Below are 15,802 nucleotides of genomic sequence, written 5' to 3' on the forward strand. Positions count from 1 at the left end.
GTGAACTTGGTTCCACTTTGTACTGAGATTTGTGGCCTCTTGACTGTAACACTAGCTACAACTATGCAATAAAACTCCCTTTACCCTGCAAAAAACAATTCTAGCTAAATGCATCAGAATTCTAATTTGATTTCGTTGAACCAAGATAATCGGCCCAGCCATAAAAGCGGTGAGCAGCTGTCATGAAAACCCATAAGGAAGATGACCTCTCCTCGCCGTCCAAGAGATGTACCAGCTCCGTGTCATTGTATAACCGGACTAGGCGATGCACATTAGAGACATTAACATCATCGACCTATCATGAGGAGTGTGGCCACTTGCGGCTGCACAACGCAGGACTGCTCGTCCAGATTCCTGTTGCCTCACATTCCCATTCAGTGCGGTCATGTAATGAACGTAATCCTCATCTATAGCATGGATAGTATTTCTCATGGAGTACAGGTATGACAAACAACCACAACCACACGCGTGAATATAGCTAGCTAGCTCGGCCAAAGAAAATACCTGCTGATAACATAAACGAGTAGATTTATAAAGGCACTCCTGAGACCAGCTGGTGTCTCGACATGTAGTTATGTGACAGTTATCTCCAAGCTAGGTGCATGAATGTGAGGTGCAGTATGTTCTAAGATCATCACAAAGGACAAAGCTTGTCCTTGGACCAACTACCTTATGTATGTAGCTAGCTTGATTCACCTGCCTTTTTTTATGTCGTTTATGTTACGCACTTCCATCTTTGATGCAGCTCGCCATGATGTATATATACTAGGGGTTGAGGCACGCCGATATATGCGCACCTCCTGAAGCGACTGTCCGCGGTGCTAGTTGGACAAGCGCCCATTCCAGTACCTATTCTCTAATTACTGGCAAACATGCACCATTTACTCATGCGCATGGCTGCTTTGTTCCCTGATTTCAGTCGTATGCATTATGCCGTGAGGGAGAAGCAAAAAATGTGTCTAGTATAACCAAGTTGGATGACAGACTAGATTCTTGTATCAAGAAGATGAGACTTTCATTAGACTCTTCTTCATGACTTCAAACCACTGAAAAAAATAGCGCGCTATAGCGTCGCTAATAGCACGCTATAGCGTATTGAGAATTGTCTCGCTAAATATATCGGTGTACAATGTCTCGCTAATAGCACGCTATAGCGTGATATAGCACGCTAATAGCATATTTTGAGGTCGGCGCTGTTTTGTTGTAGCGCGCTATTTTTTTCATTGCTTCAAACTATCGTCCATTTTTTCAAAATGGCAGGATTATTGCATTCATTAAGAAGAAAAGAGTTGCCCGGATACTTAGAAGAAACCGAGCGAAACCAGATTGCCCAGTTAATTAGAGAAAACCCGGTGACAAAATCATCACAACTGCTGAACGGCCCATATAATATACCCACTCACACCATTCCGAAGAGTGCCTCGCCGAGACAGCGCGCTGGCGTCATTGTTATCACTCCTACCCTAGAGGTGTCATCGACACCCCTAAACCCCGAGCAAAACGACTCTGACTTTGCCGTAGGTGATCCTTGACTCAACCCACACCGTAGAGGCCCAATGGAGCTATATGAAGATCCGCGCCATTCGAGTCCCTCTATGCAGCTATGATCGGGTCACTGTGTCAGCATTCAACTATCATCATATGCTGTTAGACTTGTGTTTATATCATCATGAATTTTTCCAATAACTAGTGTAGCTTGTTAAGATGGTTACATTCGACATGGTTGAAGCTGCAAGCTGGACCTAACTTCAGCGAAGAAAACAGCTATCAGCTTCCCTGAATCATTACATCAGACAGAAGAAATGATACACATTTGGTACCTCTTGCCAACAAGATATGTGTGCTTAATTTCTTATAAGGAGTATCGCCACTATCATTGTTTTAAATAGCGAGCTAAACCAAATAGCGGCGCTCCTCCAAATCAGCTATAGTGAGGCTATAGCCAGCTATTTCAGAACTTTTTCGCACAATTGTACATAAATCATATAGCCTTTCATTTAGTGGCACCCTGCTCAAAGCGCTATAGCAGGGCTATAGCCGGCTATTTAAATTTTGATATGTATACCCAAGGTTTTCTTTATTGGAGTTACAAAAGTTCACCATGTCGAGAAGTGCGAGGTAATCTTCATAAATTTCCTTGTCCAATCTGCAACTTGCTACAGTATATTCATATCATGAAATTAACAGAGCAGGGCTAAATCTAGCTCCTCTACAGCTGCATGCCTTTCTTCAGAGGCTAACAAACTACTGCTTGCTTGTTAAGCCCTACGCCCACCACACTGCCCTCGAAGCTGCACGGCCTCGCGATGGAGCTCATGAATGCCATCACGACTTCCGTGGAGGCATCTCTCCGGAGCAAGCGCAGGGCATACTCCATGACCGTGGCATCACAGGGCAGCATGATCCTCCCATCATAGCCACCTGCAAAGCCGAACTCCTCTTGGGACATTGCCAGGAGCTCGCAGAAGACCGCCGTGTCGAGGTATGCCAGCGGCACCTCAAACCGCACACTGTCGGCGGTGTACACCACACAGTGGCCCTTCATTGCAACCGACGGCGAAGTTGCACATCGCTCGTCATTGGCTGCTCCTTTGACCGCTGATGTGGTTTGGGTGAGCCTCTTCCTCCCGATGGACGCCATCCTCTGCCACTTCTTTGCCATCTGAGCAAGTCTCTTGGCACTGACCATGCTTCTTTTCCTCCTTGTATTTCTTTCTTGGCTAGGTGTAGTAACGCTGCTTTGGTCTCTGAATGAACTGATGTGGTGCTGGTGGTGGTGCTAATCTGATGGATTTATAGGGGTGAGGGAGGAAGAGAAGAGAACAATGCAGTTTAGGTGCAGCAGCTATCCTGACAGGTTGGCAAGGGACATGGCCATGGGCTCAGAACATGCAATGCTGAAGGAGTAGAATGTGATCTTGATTTGATTTGTCTGGGGCCATCGGTTTGCCACTTGTTGGACATAACTAGCGGTGTACAGTAGTTCTTTTTGGGTGTGCTTGGACACCATAGCGTGCTGCCATACTCATCTGTTTTAGTGACAAATATAAGAAGCACATGGAGACCGTCTGTAAATTTGTACCATTTCTATTTGTGATACAAATTAATCATTTGGGTGCTTGATGAACCATGTCTTACCAAATGAAATGTGATCTACTCCCTCCGTCTTACATTATGGAACAGAGGGAGTAGATTTAGTTTGTCTAGGGCTATCGGTTTGCCACTTGTTGGGCATAACTATTCGGTTCCTTAAAGGCACCTGCCTTTGGGTCACTGACATGTGGGCCAGCCATCTGTTGGGCCCACATGTCATAGACACAAAGGTAGGTGCCTTAAGGCACCGAAGCATCGTCCAGCGTGCTGCCATACTCGATCTGTTTTAATGTCAAATATAAGAAGCACATGGAGACCGTGTGTAAATTGGGTCCATTTCAGTTTGTGATACAAACTAATCATTTTGGGTGCTTGATTAATCATATCTTCACTAATGAAATACTCCATAGAGTTTGACACCTGGTTCATCAAGGAATATATTTTCATATGGCATATATTCGGTATCGTAAATGTTCATATTTTTTCCTATAAACTTCATCAAATTTTACAAAGTTTGACTGTGACCAAATTTTATATGCACCGTAATTTGGCAAAGAGAGAGTATATACGTACTTGTTTGGTGTACTAATTAAACGCACGGCTGAAAAGTAGAGGCAAGGGACAGACAGAACATGCAATGCTAACTGCAAGTGTAAAGCCAAGATGACAATGTGGTCTTATCAGAGATCAAAAGAGTGTGTTGCCATGCTGGCCTGACCAGAATGCTAACTGCAAATGTAAAGCCAAGATAACAGCATGCTACATCAGTATGGCCTTGCCACACAGACAGAAGATGTAAATATGAAGCTATTAGATTGGAAATGGAAAAATAATTGTGATGAAATTTGCAAGCTTTGATCAGGCTAAGTGTTCACTGTTTGTTTCAGACTCAGTACGTAACACAGCTATATTTGTGTGTTAACAAACCGAGTCAAGGCATACAATTTAAAACTACAACTAATGTGCGCTAATATTTTAGAAACTATAAAACTAATGAGTCCTGCACATGTTTTCCTTGAAGAATGACACAGGAGCTTTGCCTATCATTCAACGGAAAAACAGAGGGTGTACATTCAAGTATGCATACCACATGAGTTTAACAAATCTTACCTGCCTAGAATTAGATGAAAGAAAACTTCCATTAACTGCTGAATAACTAATGGACACCTGCAGATTGAGCAACTCAGAACTAGTTACCAAACACTTGAATAATCCTAGATAAAAATCTCAGTTTTGTGAAGAATTAAGTAGTGAAATATACCTTTCAGAACAGAGTTTGTATTTCTTTCTTTCTGACTTAGAAGTCAAACTGGGGGGAAAGAGTGAAATGGAGACCACATGAGATGCTGGACGTGGATCGGATCACAAGCTGAAAAAACAGTGACATCTGTTGAGCAAATGGATTCAGGAAGACGAACGCATCTGACCGATCAACAACCAATCTGAGGCCGAAAGTTAAGAGGCGACCGATCATTGACACTGATGATATATAAACCCGATCCATCCATATCCAAATCACAGAATAGATCATGGCCTTGTCTTCACCAGCTTGCCAAACTGACAAATGATATGAGAGCAAACCAATGGTTTAATGCCACCGCTATTGGATCCAGCACGTTCCAAACATTTGGGCCCATCACAATCAAATCCAAATGAATCATACTACAACACTGCATGTGCTGATCCCATGGCCATGTCTCTTGCCATCTTTTGTAATGACAACTACACTTCACCATCACCATGTCCTTCCTCTCGGAAATAAATTCAGTGGACGGCTATGCTCAACACCATCAGCTCATACACCACCAACTAAGCATTACAGCATCCATAGCTCACTTCTCTGGTGTTCAGCTGAAAAACAAGACCCGGAAACAACCATGATCAGCGCCAAGCGACTTGCTCAATTGGCAAAGAAGTGGCAGAGGATGGCAGCATTTAAGAGGAAGAGGCTGACAACAACAGCCAAAGAAAATGAGAAGTGCAGCATCTCTGTAGCAGTCAAAGGGCCACTGTGTCATGTACACAGCCAATGGGAGGCGCTTTGAGGTAGCATTGGTGTACCTCAGCACGACGATCTTCAGCGAGCTCCTGAGGATGTCCCAGGAGGCGTTTGGCTTCGCAAGCGATGACAAGATCACACTGCGTTGTGATGCCGGAGTGATGGAGTATGTCATGTGCTTGCTCAGGCGAAATGCCTCTGTCGAAGTCGAGAACGCACTGCTGATCTCCATGGTGACATCTTGTCACTACACTGGTTGCGCAATTCCAACTGTTGGAGCCAGCAAGCAAATTGGTTGTTTGTAGCTCCTGAAGAACATGCATGCAGAGCCTGTTCTTGTTCTCTGTTTTCTGTAGTTTACCTGGATAGCGTAGATAGTTAGATATAAGCAACGGAGAAGGAAAATTGCTGTGTAATGCACTATAATCTTGCAAGCAATCAAGCAGCAACGCCAGTAGATGCAGTTGTTTTTCTTGTAGATATACATTGCATTCAGTGAATAAATAATTGATGCAACTGTTCATTCAGATGCCAATAATTCCATAGCCAGGTTATTAGGGGGGAAAGAATGATGAAATTTTGAGAGAAGCTATTAAAGGGCCATCGGGACTTTGAGATAAGAAATAAGCAAGTAGTACATAAATCACAAAAGAAAAGATAAATTAGTACTTACCAGTGTATGGAAGATTTTATTCTTAAAAAGGAAATCATCAACGTTTAAACGTTACTGAACAACTGGACACCCCTGAATCCAAACAACTTTGCATTAGGCAGTTGGCAGCCTGAAAATACTCAAGGACAATTACGCCACCTGGCATGTGTTTGTTACTCATAATCTTCAGCTTCATTTGAAACCATGGTTAGCAGGCTTGCTTGCAGGCTTGGAAGATCAAACACTTGTGAAACAAACACTCAAGACATTTGTTAATCAATGTCAATTTGTTCATGTCAGTGTGTGAACATTTGTATGTATCTTCATCAAACTAAAGGACATGCAAAATATATAGATGCATGGTGCATGAATTAAAATAGAAGCCATGTAATACAGCACGACAAAAGTAACATTCATATTATTACTAACAGAACTTGGTGCCAAACAAATTACGTTGTACAAAATTAGTTATAGCGAGCATGCACACAGGGCACACCTTGATAGCAACTATTACTACTACTCACGAGTTAAGACAGACTCGATCGCTGACAAGTAGCGTAATACATACATAAGTAGTTGTTCTTGGCTCGACAACAATGATGCAGCAAACTACGTAAGGAAGACAACTAAGGATACATCAACTACCCTCCTTCGTCTTTTCAGGCAATTGAGCTTTTACTCTGCTGGGCTGGTAGGTGGATGTTAAGTGGCAGCAGCGTCGGCCAGGTCAATGTGCTCTTGAACAAACTTCTCCAAGGTTTTCCTGTGGTCCTTGAAGGCCATGATGTTGTACTCCCTGATCGTCGTAGTGCCAGCCCCGAAGACAGTCTTCTCAAAGAGGTTGATGAAAAAGTCGAGCTGGTCATGCACGATGAGGCGCTGTGCAGCGAGGGCGACCTCCAGGCAGACCTCCGCAGGTGTGGCCACTGGCAGCTGCACGCCCATCAGGGCGCGGAAGAGATCATCTCCATAAAGGCTGGCGAGCTGGGCAGCGGGGGAGATGCCGCGGCGGCGGCCTTTAGGGCTGCGCGTGGCCTGGAGGCGCGCGCTGATGTGGTCCATCTTCCTGGTGAAGTTGCTGAATTTGACAAGGAAGTCATCCATCATCCTTCTGAGTGAATCCGCGTCATCGGAGAGACAATGCATCATGACGCCCAGCAGCACCCGCTGGAGGCGTTCCAGAGTGTCAGGGTGTGGGTGGGTGTCCCGAGCCGCCTTGAGAACACGATTGTGGTTTATACCAAGTGCCGCTATGTCTATGCCAAGGTAGGAGTACACATAGAGGGGTTAATAACCACACACAGTTCTCATTTAACAAACATAAATGTGCAGAAACAATATGTGATTCACAAGAAGATATAGTAAGAGGCCAAAAATTACAACTTCACAAAAGCTATTCAGGTTGCGAAAATTATGGTGGATATCCAGCTCCCAAAGATGGCCGCTGCTGTTTCAGATTGAAAAATAAATGAATAACAGGTTCCAAAAAGCATGAACCTTTACAGGATGAACTAGCACTAATTGAACCCTTGAAATATCCCAAAACTGGTGTATGAGCTAACTGCATACTAAAATCTGCACAAGAACAGAGCAAGCAAATCACATCTGGGCTTAGGGTTCAATGGGGATGGGGGACGGAGGGGATTTACCGCGTTCAGTGCCGGACATGGTGAAGCCGGCGTTAGGGCCCGTACTGCAGAAGAAGCGGGGAGGCGCATACATACTGGCGGTGAGGAAAATGCGGGCGCGGCGGGCGGCGGGCGGCGGGCGGAACTCCGGCGACGGGGCGGCGGACTGGAGACTGGAGACGGGGTTTGATTTGGGTGCGAATCTTGCCTTTTTTTCCTTTCTTTTGACGAGAGGTGGCCACGTGCCATTCACCCAGTCACGCACACCACACCAAAGAAACCAGAGGGGCTATGGTTTTTCTTTTTTAAATAACCACATATATTCTTTTTTAAATAACCACATATACATATATATATATATATGATTAAACAAACATATTACAAATAAAACACATGTGGTCATTACAAAGAGACATACATAGATGTCTTGCAATATTGCATCGAAGACTCTGCAAGAAGCAAAACTAAAATTCCACCATGACGGATTCTGGCGCCACGCCGAAACGTCGTCCATCATCGTTCTCCGCCGCCACCGAGGCAACACTGAAGAAAGAAAGAAACCGCTTTCATACCCAGATCTAGAGGAGCACCTTCAGATACAATGATGCTTTTCGAGCCGATGAACCGGACCACCGCAAACGACGAGGCCGAGGCTTTTTGGCACGTCGGCTGGGGTTCTTTCCCGTGTCCGCTAGATCCTAAAGTCTTCAACTTCATCCAATGTAATCGAAGAAGAGGAAGGCCACTGCTTACCGCCATCCATGCACCCTACTGCAAGACACCAAACACAACTGAGACAGTCGACACCAACACCACCTGGGAGAGTGCCATGGGCCGACCATCAAACACAAATCTCACCGGATTTGAAGACCGGCAAGAAGACTGAGCCACCTGCTCCCTAGCGCCACCCATTAGAGCACCACCAAGATGGGGGAGAGCAGAAGCAGATTATTTCGATGAGGCGTCGTCCCCACCATTGATGCAGCACCTCTGAAAGCAAACTATGCCAATTCTATCTCCCTACTGGAGAGAAACTGCCAGGGTCCCCATCCGCTCCCACCGCCGGAGCGGCCGCCGGGGAGGATGAGGACCCACGGTGTTGCCATTGTCAAGAGAAGCAGGCAAGAAGCACCTCCCGATCACCGCTTTGAAGCTGTCCAGGAGCAGCAAACGAAGCGGTAACCAACAGCCGCGCACACTATGGTTGAATAGTTAGGAGAACAGTAGTATCACCACCCAATCAGATTTCAAGTCCTAGATTTGACACTGGTGCTCGCACTTTTTTGCATTTTTTCTCAGACTTTTCAGCGATGTACATTCACTAGGAGAAGACGCTCCTGTCGACTATGAAGGCGTCTGTGGCGACTTTGTCAATGTCATGTGCTAGCTCGGTCTCTCGGAGGTGCTCATAGAGATAGGATGTGTGTGTATGTGTGTGCACGCGCGTCCATAGAGGTGGGTGTATGCGTGCATGTATGAGTGTTTGCGTCTGCATTGTGTTAAAAAAAGCCATTGTTCCAGCCCAAACAACAAAGAGCACCCCACATAAAGAAATATACAGATAGATCCTTGAGAGTGTGGGAGGTCGTCCTCCATCGGGACCAAAGTGGCAGCCGGCAGAAGAGGAGACGAGATTCACCTGTTCAAAAGTTGTGGCACCATTGCGAGGAAGCTTTGCGAGCGGAAGAGAGCATCTATAGTGGATGACAGATCATGTATCATTGTGGCGCATCAATAAAGCCACCAAACTCACTTGTCTACAAGCACCGACCTTGTTCTAGTATTTTTTTTTGACACCCTATATATCGTAGCCCCTCTAAACAAAAAAGGAAAAACCTAGCCTCACAGATGGACAGTCCAGCGAGGAACACAAAGACTGTGCTTCTTGGCGCCTCTATTTGGAGGACCACCATCAAGGGAGGGAGCCGAGAAGGCCTTATGTGAAACGGCTTCACCACCTCCTTTTAGCACTGCTGTTAGAAAAATCCTAAACTATCTACAAGTCGGACACGAGGCACTCGGTTCCCTACCTCTTCGCCTCTGGAGCAACATTTGAAGGAAGCGAGGACTCATGGGATCGCCGCCGATGGTGGATGATGGGGACCTTGTCGCCTCCTCCATAAGCAGAGGAAATGGGTAGTTAGAGCATCTCCACTAGCCTCCCCAGGACGCCCCCCAGTACACCTTTTTAGGCTCGGTTTTAGGCTCGGACGGCACTTTTCGCCGAAAAACGGCCCAGCCACGCCCCCAACGCCCCCCAGGACGTCAAAATAGCGCCGGCAAACCCAGGCGAAACCCGGCGCGCTGGGGGTCTCTTGGGGGCGCCGGCGGAAGTTTCGGCGAATCGTGTCTCACCACATGTCCTTTTTCTTGGCCCACTTAATCATTCTCCTCACAAACTTTTGCTTGGGGTGGGGTATGACTGGGAAGATGCCCTCTTTATTTCGCCGGATTTCACCGGATGACCCCTAAGACACCAACTTTTTTGGTTCGGTGATGTTCTTGGGGTTGCCAACGGTTGGAGATGCTCTTAGGTTTACCTTCCTACCCCAACTTTCTTTCATGACGCTGATATATCTCCTTATTATAGGTAACAGAGAGGGCTTGCTCATTGGCATACGCCCCATGGGCTTAAGGTAGCTTGCTATTTTTATTTTTTTCTTTGATTTTCTTATTTTCATATTTTTAATTTTCTTATTTCGATGCTATTTCTCACTTTTATTTTTATTTCCTTTTAAAATTTTGTTTTGGGGCCCTTCACTCCACCTCAAAGAGCACCCAACGCATAGGGTTTTTCTCCTCCTGCCATGCAGCCACCGGCTTGCCTCGTCTCCAATGGTCTTAATTAGGTCCATGGAGGTGCGGTGGATCTCGATCCTTACTGGCGGGAGGGCTTCATTTTAGGTGTTTTTCTATAGTTTTGGTAAGGTACTTAGGAAGGCGAGGTTATAATGACTCCTTGAGAATCGAATAAGATTTTCCCCGCCTAGCCCCCGTCCATGCGATGTTTAGCACATCGTCGGAGGGCGTGTGAAGGTTTGTCTTTCACGTATCTCACATGATTCAATTGGCGTTTTGTCTTTGGTGGATCCTCATGGATTTAGTCTTTGTTCGTCTACATTCATGTGTCTATAAATGGGATCTTCCGATCTACTCTTCTCTTCATCAGCAACGATTGTTGTTCTGGTGCGCTAATCCCGTGGGTTCTTAGCACAACGACTTCACGTCTGTCAACTACAACAAGGTTTGCCTAATATCGACGAGGGAGGGGCGATGACGGCGACAGGACTTTGGCTTGCTCCAGTGCTTGTAATCGTCGCTAGGTGATAGTGATACACAAACCTGGATGAAAATTTTCACTTCTCGTGTTCTTTGTACTAAGAAATATTTCTGGGTTTACTATATTTTGGTAACAAAAACCTTCTTAAATAGATGAACATTTTTTCTGGGTTCTACATCGTAAGTTTTTTTGTTAGCTATTATTATTTTGGTGTCCATAGTGGAATCTCTACAAAGACTTATATTTAGGAACGGAGGGAGTATATGAGAACTAGTCACCAAACACTTGAATGATACACCAATCTCAGTTTTGTGAAGAATCAAGTTATGAAATTAAATATACCTTTCAGAACAGAGTGTGTACTTCTTTCTTTCTGACCTAGAAGTCAAAATGGGGGGAAAAGGAGTGAATTGGAGACCACATGAGATGCTCGGCGTGGAGCAGACCACAAGCAGAATAAACAGCGACATTTGTTGAGCAAGTGGATTCAGCCAGATGAACGCATCTGACTGATCAACAACCCATGAACGAGTTCCTGATCATTAGTCCTACACGTTTTCCTTTCAGTCGGTTCAGAGCTTCAGATAGCAGCATGATCATTGACACTGATGATATCTCAACCTGATCCATCCACATCCAAATCACAGAACAGATCACCGCCTTGTCCCTCACCAGCATGCCAAACTGACAAATGATATGAGAGCAAACCAATGGTCTATGCTATGTTGGATCCAGCATGTTCCCCCATCACACAACACTGTATGTGCTGATCACTGGCCATGTCCCTTGCCATCTTTTGTAATTACAACTACACTTCAACGTCACGATGTCCTTCCGCTTGGCTATAAATTCAGCAAACGGATATGCTCAAAACCATCAGCTCATACAGCACCAACAGAGCATTACAGCATCCATACCTCACTTATTCAAATTTCTAGCTGAAAAACAAGACCCAGAAACAACCATGATCAGCGCCAAGCGACTTGCTCAATTGGCAAAGAAGTGGCAGAGGATGGCAGCAAGCGGAAGAGGCTGACAGCAACAGCCATAGAAGAAACAGAGTGCTGCATCTCTGTAGCGGTCAAGGGCCACTGTGTCATGTACACGGTTGATGAGAGCCGCGTCGAGGTACCATTGGTGTACCTCAGCACGACGATCTTCAGCAAGCCCCTGAAGATGTCCCAGGAGGAGTTTGGCTTCGCTAGCGATGGCAAGATCACACTGCCTTGTGATGCCAGAGTGATGGAGTATATATATCATGTGCTTGCTCAGGAGAAATGCCTCTCCCGAGGTTGAGAATGCGTTGCTGAGCTCTGTGGTGGCATCTTGACAACACACTGGTTGCGCAATGCAAACCGTTGGAGCCAGCAAACAAATTTGCTATCTGTAGCTCCTGAAGAACATACATTCAGAGCCTGTTCTTGTCCTCTGTTTTCTGTAGTTCACCTGGATAGTGTAGATAGAAAGTTTAATGTAGGCAATAGGAGAGGGACAAAATTGTGTTTTACAATCTTGCAAGCAATCAAGCAGGAACACCAGCAGTCACTATTGTTCTTCTCTTACATATACATAGCATACATTGAATAAATAATGGATGTGTCTGTTCAAGCTAGATGCCAATAGTTCCATACTGCTTTCGTAATGTTGAGGGGGATTCCTCAAAAAACAAAAGCTAAGGGAAAATACACTAATTTTTATTACATCGATCATCTAAGCCAGGTTATTAGGAAAAGAAAGAATTAAGTGACATGACCAGGTGATACAATAGCCATTTTCAGGTGAGGATCCTCTGAGAAAAACTATCAAATGGCCATCGGGACTTCGGCATAAGAAATAAGCAAGTAGAACATAAATCACAAAATAAAACAGAAGATAGTAATAGCAGTATAAGAAAGGTCTCTTCTTAAACTAGAAATCATCAACATTTAAATATTACTGAACAAATGAACACACCTGAATCCATACAACTTTGCATAGCATAAAGCAGTCGGCAGCCTGAAAATACTTGAGGGCAATTATGACAGCACATACTTGGCATGTGTTTGTTATATAAAACCATGGTTAGCAGGCTTGGAAGATTAAACAGTTATGAAACAAACACTTAAGACATTTGTTCATCAATGTTAATCTGTTCATGTCAGCGTGTGAACATTCGTTTATACCATCATCAAAAAATAAAGGAGAGCATAAATATACAGATGCATGGTGCATGAAGTAACATAGAAGGCAGGTAATGCAACACAACAAAAGAAACATATAGACTATTGATAACAGAACTTGATGCCAAACAAATTGCATTGTACAATATTAATTATAGCAGGCCAAGCACACAGGGCGCAGTTTGATAGCAACTATTACTAGTACTTCAGACAGACTCAACCGCTGACAAGTAGCATAATATATACATAAAGTAATTGTTCTTGCTCTTTGGCTCGATAAAGACGATGCAGCAGACTACATACGGAAACCAACTAAGGATCCATCACGACCCTTCTTTGTCTTACTTGCAACTAGCTAGCTTAGTTATGGCAATCAAGCTTTTACTTCGCGTAGGAGAGTTTAATGTGCTCGTGAATGAACTTCACCAAAGTTTTCCTGTGGTCCATTAAGGCCATGAGGTTGTACTCGTTGACCGCCATAGTGTCACCCTCCAAGATGACCTTCTCACTGAGTTCGATGAAAAGGTCGAGCTGGTCATGCATGATGAGGCTCTGCGCAGCGAGTGCGGCCTCCAGGAAGAACTCCGCAGGCGCAGCCTCAGGCAGTTGCAGGGTCATCAGTGTGCGAAAGAGATCATTTCCATGGAGGCCGGCGAGTTGGCCAGCTGGGGAGACGCCGCGGTGGCTGCCTTTAGGGTGGCACGTGGACCGGAGGCGAGCAGTGATGTTGTCAACCGTCCTTGTGAAGTTGTCAAGTTTGTCAACGTGGACAATTAAGTCGTCCAACGTCACTTTGAGCCAGTCGGTGAAGGTGGCGTCAGAGATGCAACGCGCCGCGGCGCCATCCAGCACCCGTCGGAGGCGTCCCAGAGCGCTGGGCTGCGCATGGGAGTCCGTGGCTACCTGGAGAAGGCGATTAGTGCTCGCGAAAATCGCCTCCATGTCAATGGCCTGCCACACTGATTTGAGCGAATCTTCTCAGTCAGTCTTGCTGTGAATGTAGGAGTAGATATAGAGGGGTTAACAATCACACACGGTTCTCCATTTAACAACCATCAATGCAAAAACAATGATTCACAGGAAAAAGCATGGCTATTTCAGGCATGAATTTACAGAAAGAGGCCAAAGTTACAACTTCACAGAAGCTGGTTCAGGTTGCGAAAATTATGGCGTCAAAAAGATGGCTAATAGCCAACTCCCAAAGCTGTTGGCTGCTTATTCAAGTTGGAAAATTGAATAAGTTCCACTATGAAGTATGAACTGGGCCAAAGACCATGATCCTTACAGGATGAACTAACATGAATTGAACCCCTAAAAATGTCCCAAAACTGGGGTACATTGAGTTGATTGCATACTAGGAATACTATTATTTTTTTGCCTGAAAGTTGCACAAGAGCAGATCAAGCAAATCACATCTGGGCTTAGGATTCAGTGGGTTGGGGATGGGGTCGGAGAGGATGTCGGGCGGTTTGTGGCCGAGATCGTGCAGCCGCCGTTAGGGTGCGTGCTGCAGAAGAAGCGGTGAGGCGTTGGACGGGTGGCGAGCAAGGCGGATACATACCGGCGGTGAGGCAAATGCGGGCGCCGCGGGCGGCCTTCGGCGATGAGCGGAGGCGGCGGGCGGAACTCCGGTGACGGGGGTGGGCGGCGGCGGCGGACTGGAGGCTGGGGTTTGATTTAGGTGCGAATCTCGCCATTTGTTTTATTCTTTTTTTATGAGAAGGTTGCCACGTGCCATCCACCTAAGCTGAACACACCAAAAGACACAAGAGGCACTCCTCCGGCAAAAACACACACACACATACACAAAAGAAATATACTACTCCCCTCAAAAACAAATATTTCTTGTTCCTAAATATACGATGTTTTGGCGGTTCAAATTGAACAGCCAAAACGTCATATATTTAGGAATGAAGGTAGTACATACAAAGCCCTAGGAGTGTGGGAGGTCATCGCCAATGGTGGACGGCAAGGTCCATGTTGCCTCCGCCGCATATAAGGACGTTGTCATATAGGTAAATTATCTGGGACACCTAGGTGCTCGGGCACCTTGCTTGTTTTAGGTAGGTATCGCTGCACAATGATTGTTTGATTTCTTTCCTAACTATTCTTCATGCAAGGCTTTCCATTCTTACATTTTGTTTCCATTTTTAAATATTTGACATGCAAGACTTGTTATACAATAAATCGTATTATTGTTTTTTTTCTGACCTACTATGGGTATCTAATACACATATTTTTGTCTTCTAACTACCTTATACGGGTATCAAATACTTACTAACGAAATTATGCACATAAGCGGGTATTATATACCCAATAAATTATTTTCTGAACTACTATGTTCTTTTTTTGTTTCCTAACAATTCAATATGAGTATCTAATACGCGGGTATGTATATAATAAATTATTCTATGTTCTAGCTAGTAACGAAATTATATACATACACGGTATGCATATACCTACTAACAAAATTATATACATACGTGGGTATGCATATACCTACTAAAAAATTTATTTACATACGTGGGTATGCATATACCAAGTAACGAAATTATGTATGTATGTGGTTACCATAAAAACAGTATATGTACGAGTATGTATATACCCAATTATGTGGTGTGTATGTCTATGCCTACTACTGAAATTACGTAAAATACACGAGTATTTACATACCTAGTGACTTATTCTACGAAACAATAAGTGCTAATTTTTATTCAGTATGGTATTTTAATCTCCTTCCTTTTCTATGAGGTGACATGCATGCATGGGATGGTTAAAGAATTAAAGCCTGTCAAATTAACTAGTAATTAAGGCATTTACATTTGTTGCCAAATCAGTCGCTGAACACGATCCAACGACGGATAGGCAAGGTGCCCGGGCACCTAGGTGTGCATCATATATATATTTGTGTTTGGCACTAGTGTGCATCATTGTGCACCTTGTCACCAAAGCTTAAAACATGAAAACCAGAGCAACGACATGCTTCGATGC

General features: G+C 44.7%; 2 protein-coding genes and 1 pseudogene across 2 annotated transcripts; 1 reads left to right on the top strand and 2 right to left on the bottom strand.

Moving 5' to 3' along the window:
* Positions 1 to 2,112: 2,112 nt before the first annotated feature.
* On the bottom strand, positions 2,113 to 4,919 carry LOC123122478 (auxin-responsive protein SAUR36). The gene is made up of 2 exons (XM_044542679.1): positions 4,355 to 4,919; positions 2,113 to 4,260 (listed from the first exon to the last, which is right to left on the bottom strand). The coding sequence occupies exon 2, from the start codon at positions 2,687 to 2,689 to the stop codon at positions 2,237 to 2,239; it is 453 nt and encodes a 150-aa protein (XP_044398614.1). The 5' UTR covers positions 2,690 to 4,260; positions 4,355 to 4,919; the 3' UTR covers positions 2,113 to 2,236.
* A 51-nt stretch (positions 4,920 to 4,970) lies between these two features.
* LOC123122481 (auxin-responsive protein SAUR36-like) lies at positions 4,971 to 5,397 on the top strand (annotated as a pseudogene).
* Positions 5,398 to 12,914: 7,517 nt separating this feature from the next.
* Positions 12,915 to 15,561, bottom strand: LOC123122475 (uncharacterized). Its single transcript, XM_044542676.1, has 2 exons — positions 14,373 to 15,561; positions 12,915 to 13,770 (listed from the first exon to the last, which is right to left on the bottom strand). The coding sequence occupies exons 1-2, from the start codon at positions 14,506 to 14,508 to the stop codon at positions 13,193 to 13,195; spliced, it is 714 nt and encodes a 237-aa protein (XP_044398611.1). The 5' UTR covers positions 14,509 to 15,561; the 3' UTR covers positions 12,915 to 13,192.
* Positions 15,562 to 15,802: the final 241 nt, after the last annotated feature.

The sequence above is a fragment of the Triticum aestivum genome, chromosome 5D (genome assembly GCF_018294505.1).
Source record: "Triticum aestivum cultivar Chinese Spring chromosome 5D, IWGSC CS RefSeq v2.1, whole genome shotgun sequence".
Classification (NCBI taxonomy): domain Eukaryota; kingdom Viridiplantae; phylum Streptophyta; class Magnoliopsida; order Poales; family Poaceae; genus Triticum; species Triticum aestivum.

Excerpts from the sequence above, each read along its gene's own strand:
- LOC123122478 (XM_044542679.1), bottom strand. The coding sequence starts at position 2,689 with ATGGTCAGTGCCAAGAGACTTGCTCAGATGGCAAAGAAGTGGCAGAGG.
- LOC123122475 (XM_044542676.1), bottom strand. The coding sequence starts at position 14,508 with ATGGCGAGATTCGCACCTAAATCAAACCCCAGCCTCCAGTCCGCCGCC. Across the intron at positions 13,771-14,372 it reads CCGCATTTGCCTCACCGCCG|TGTGGCAGGCCATTGACATG; the intron begins GTATGTATCCGC and ends CGCTCAAATCAG.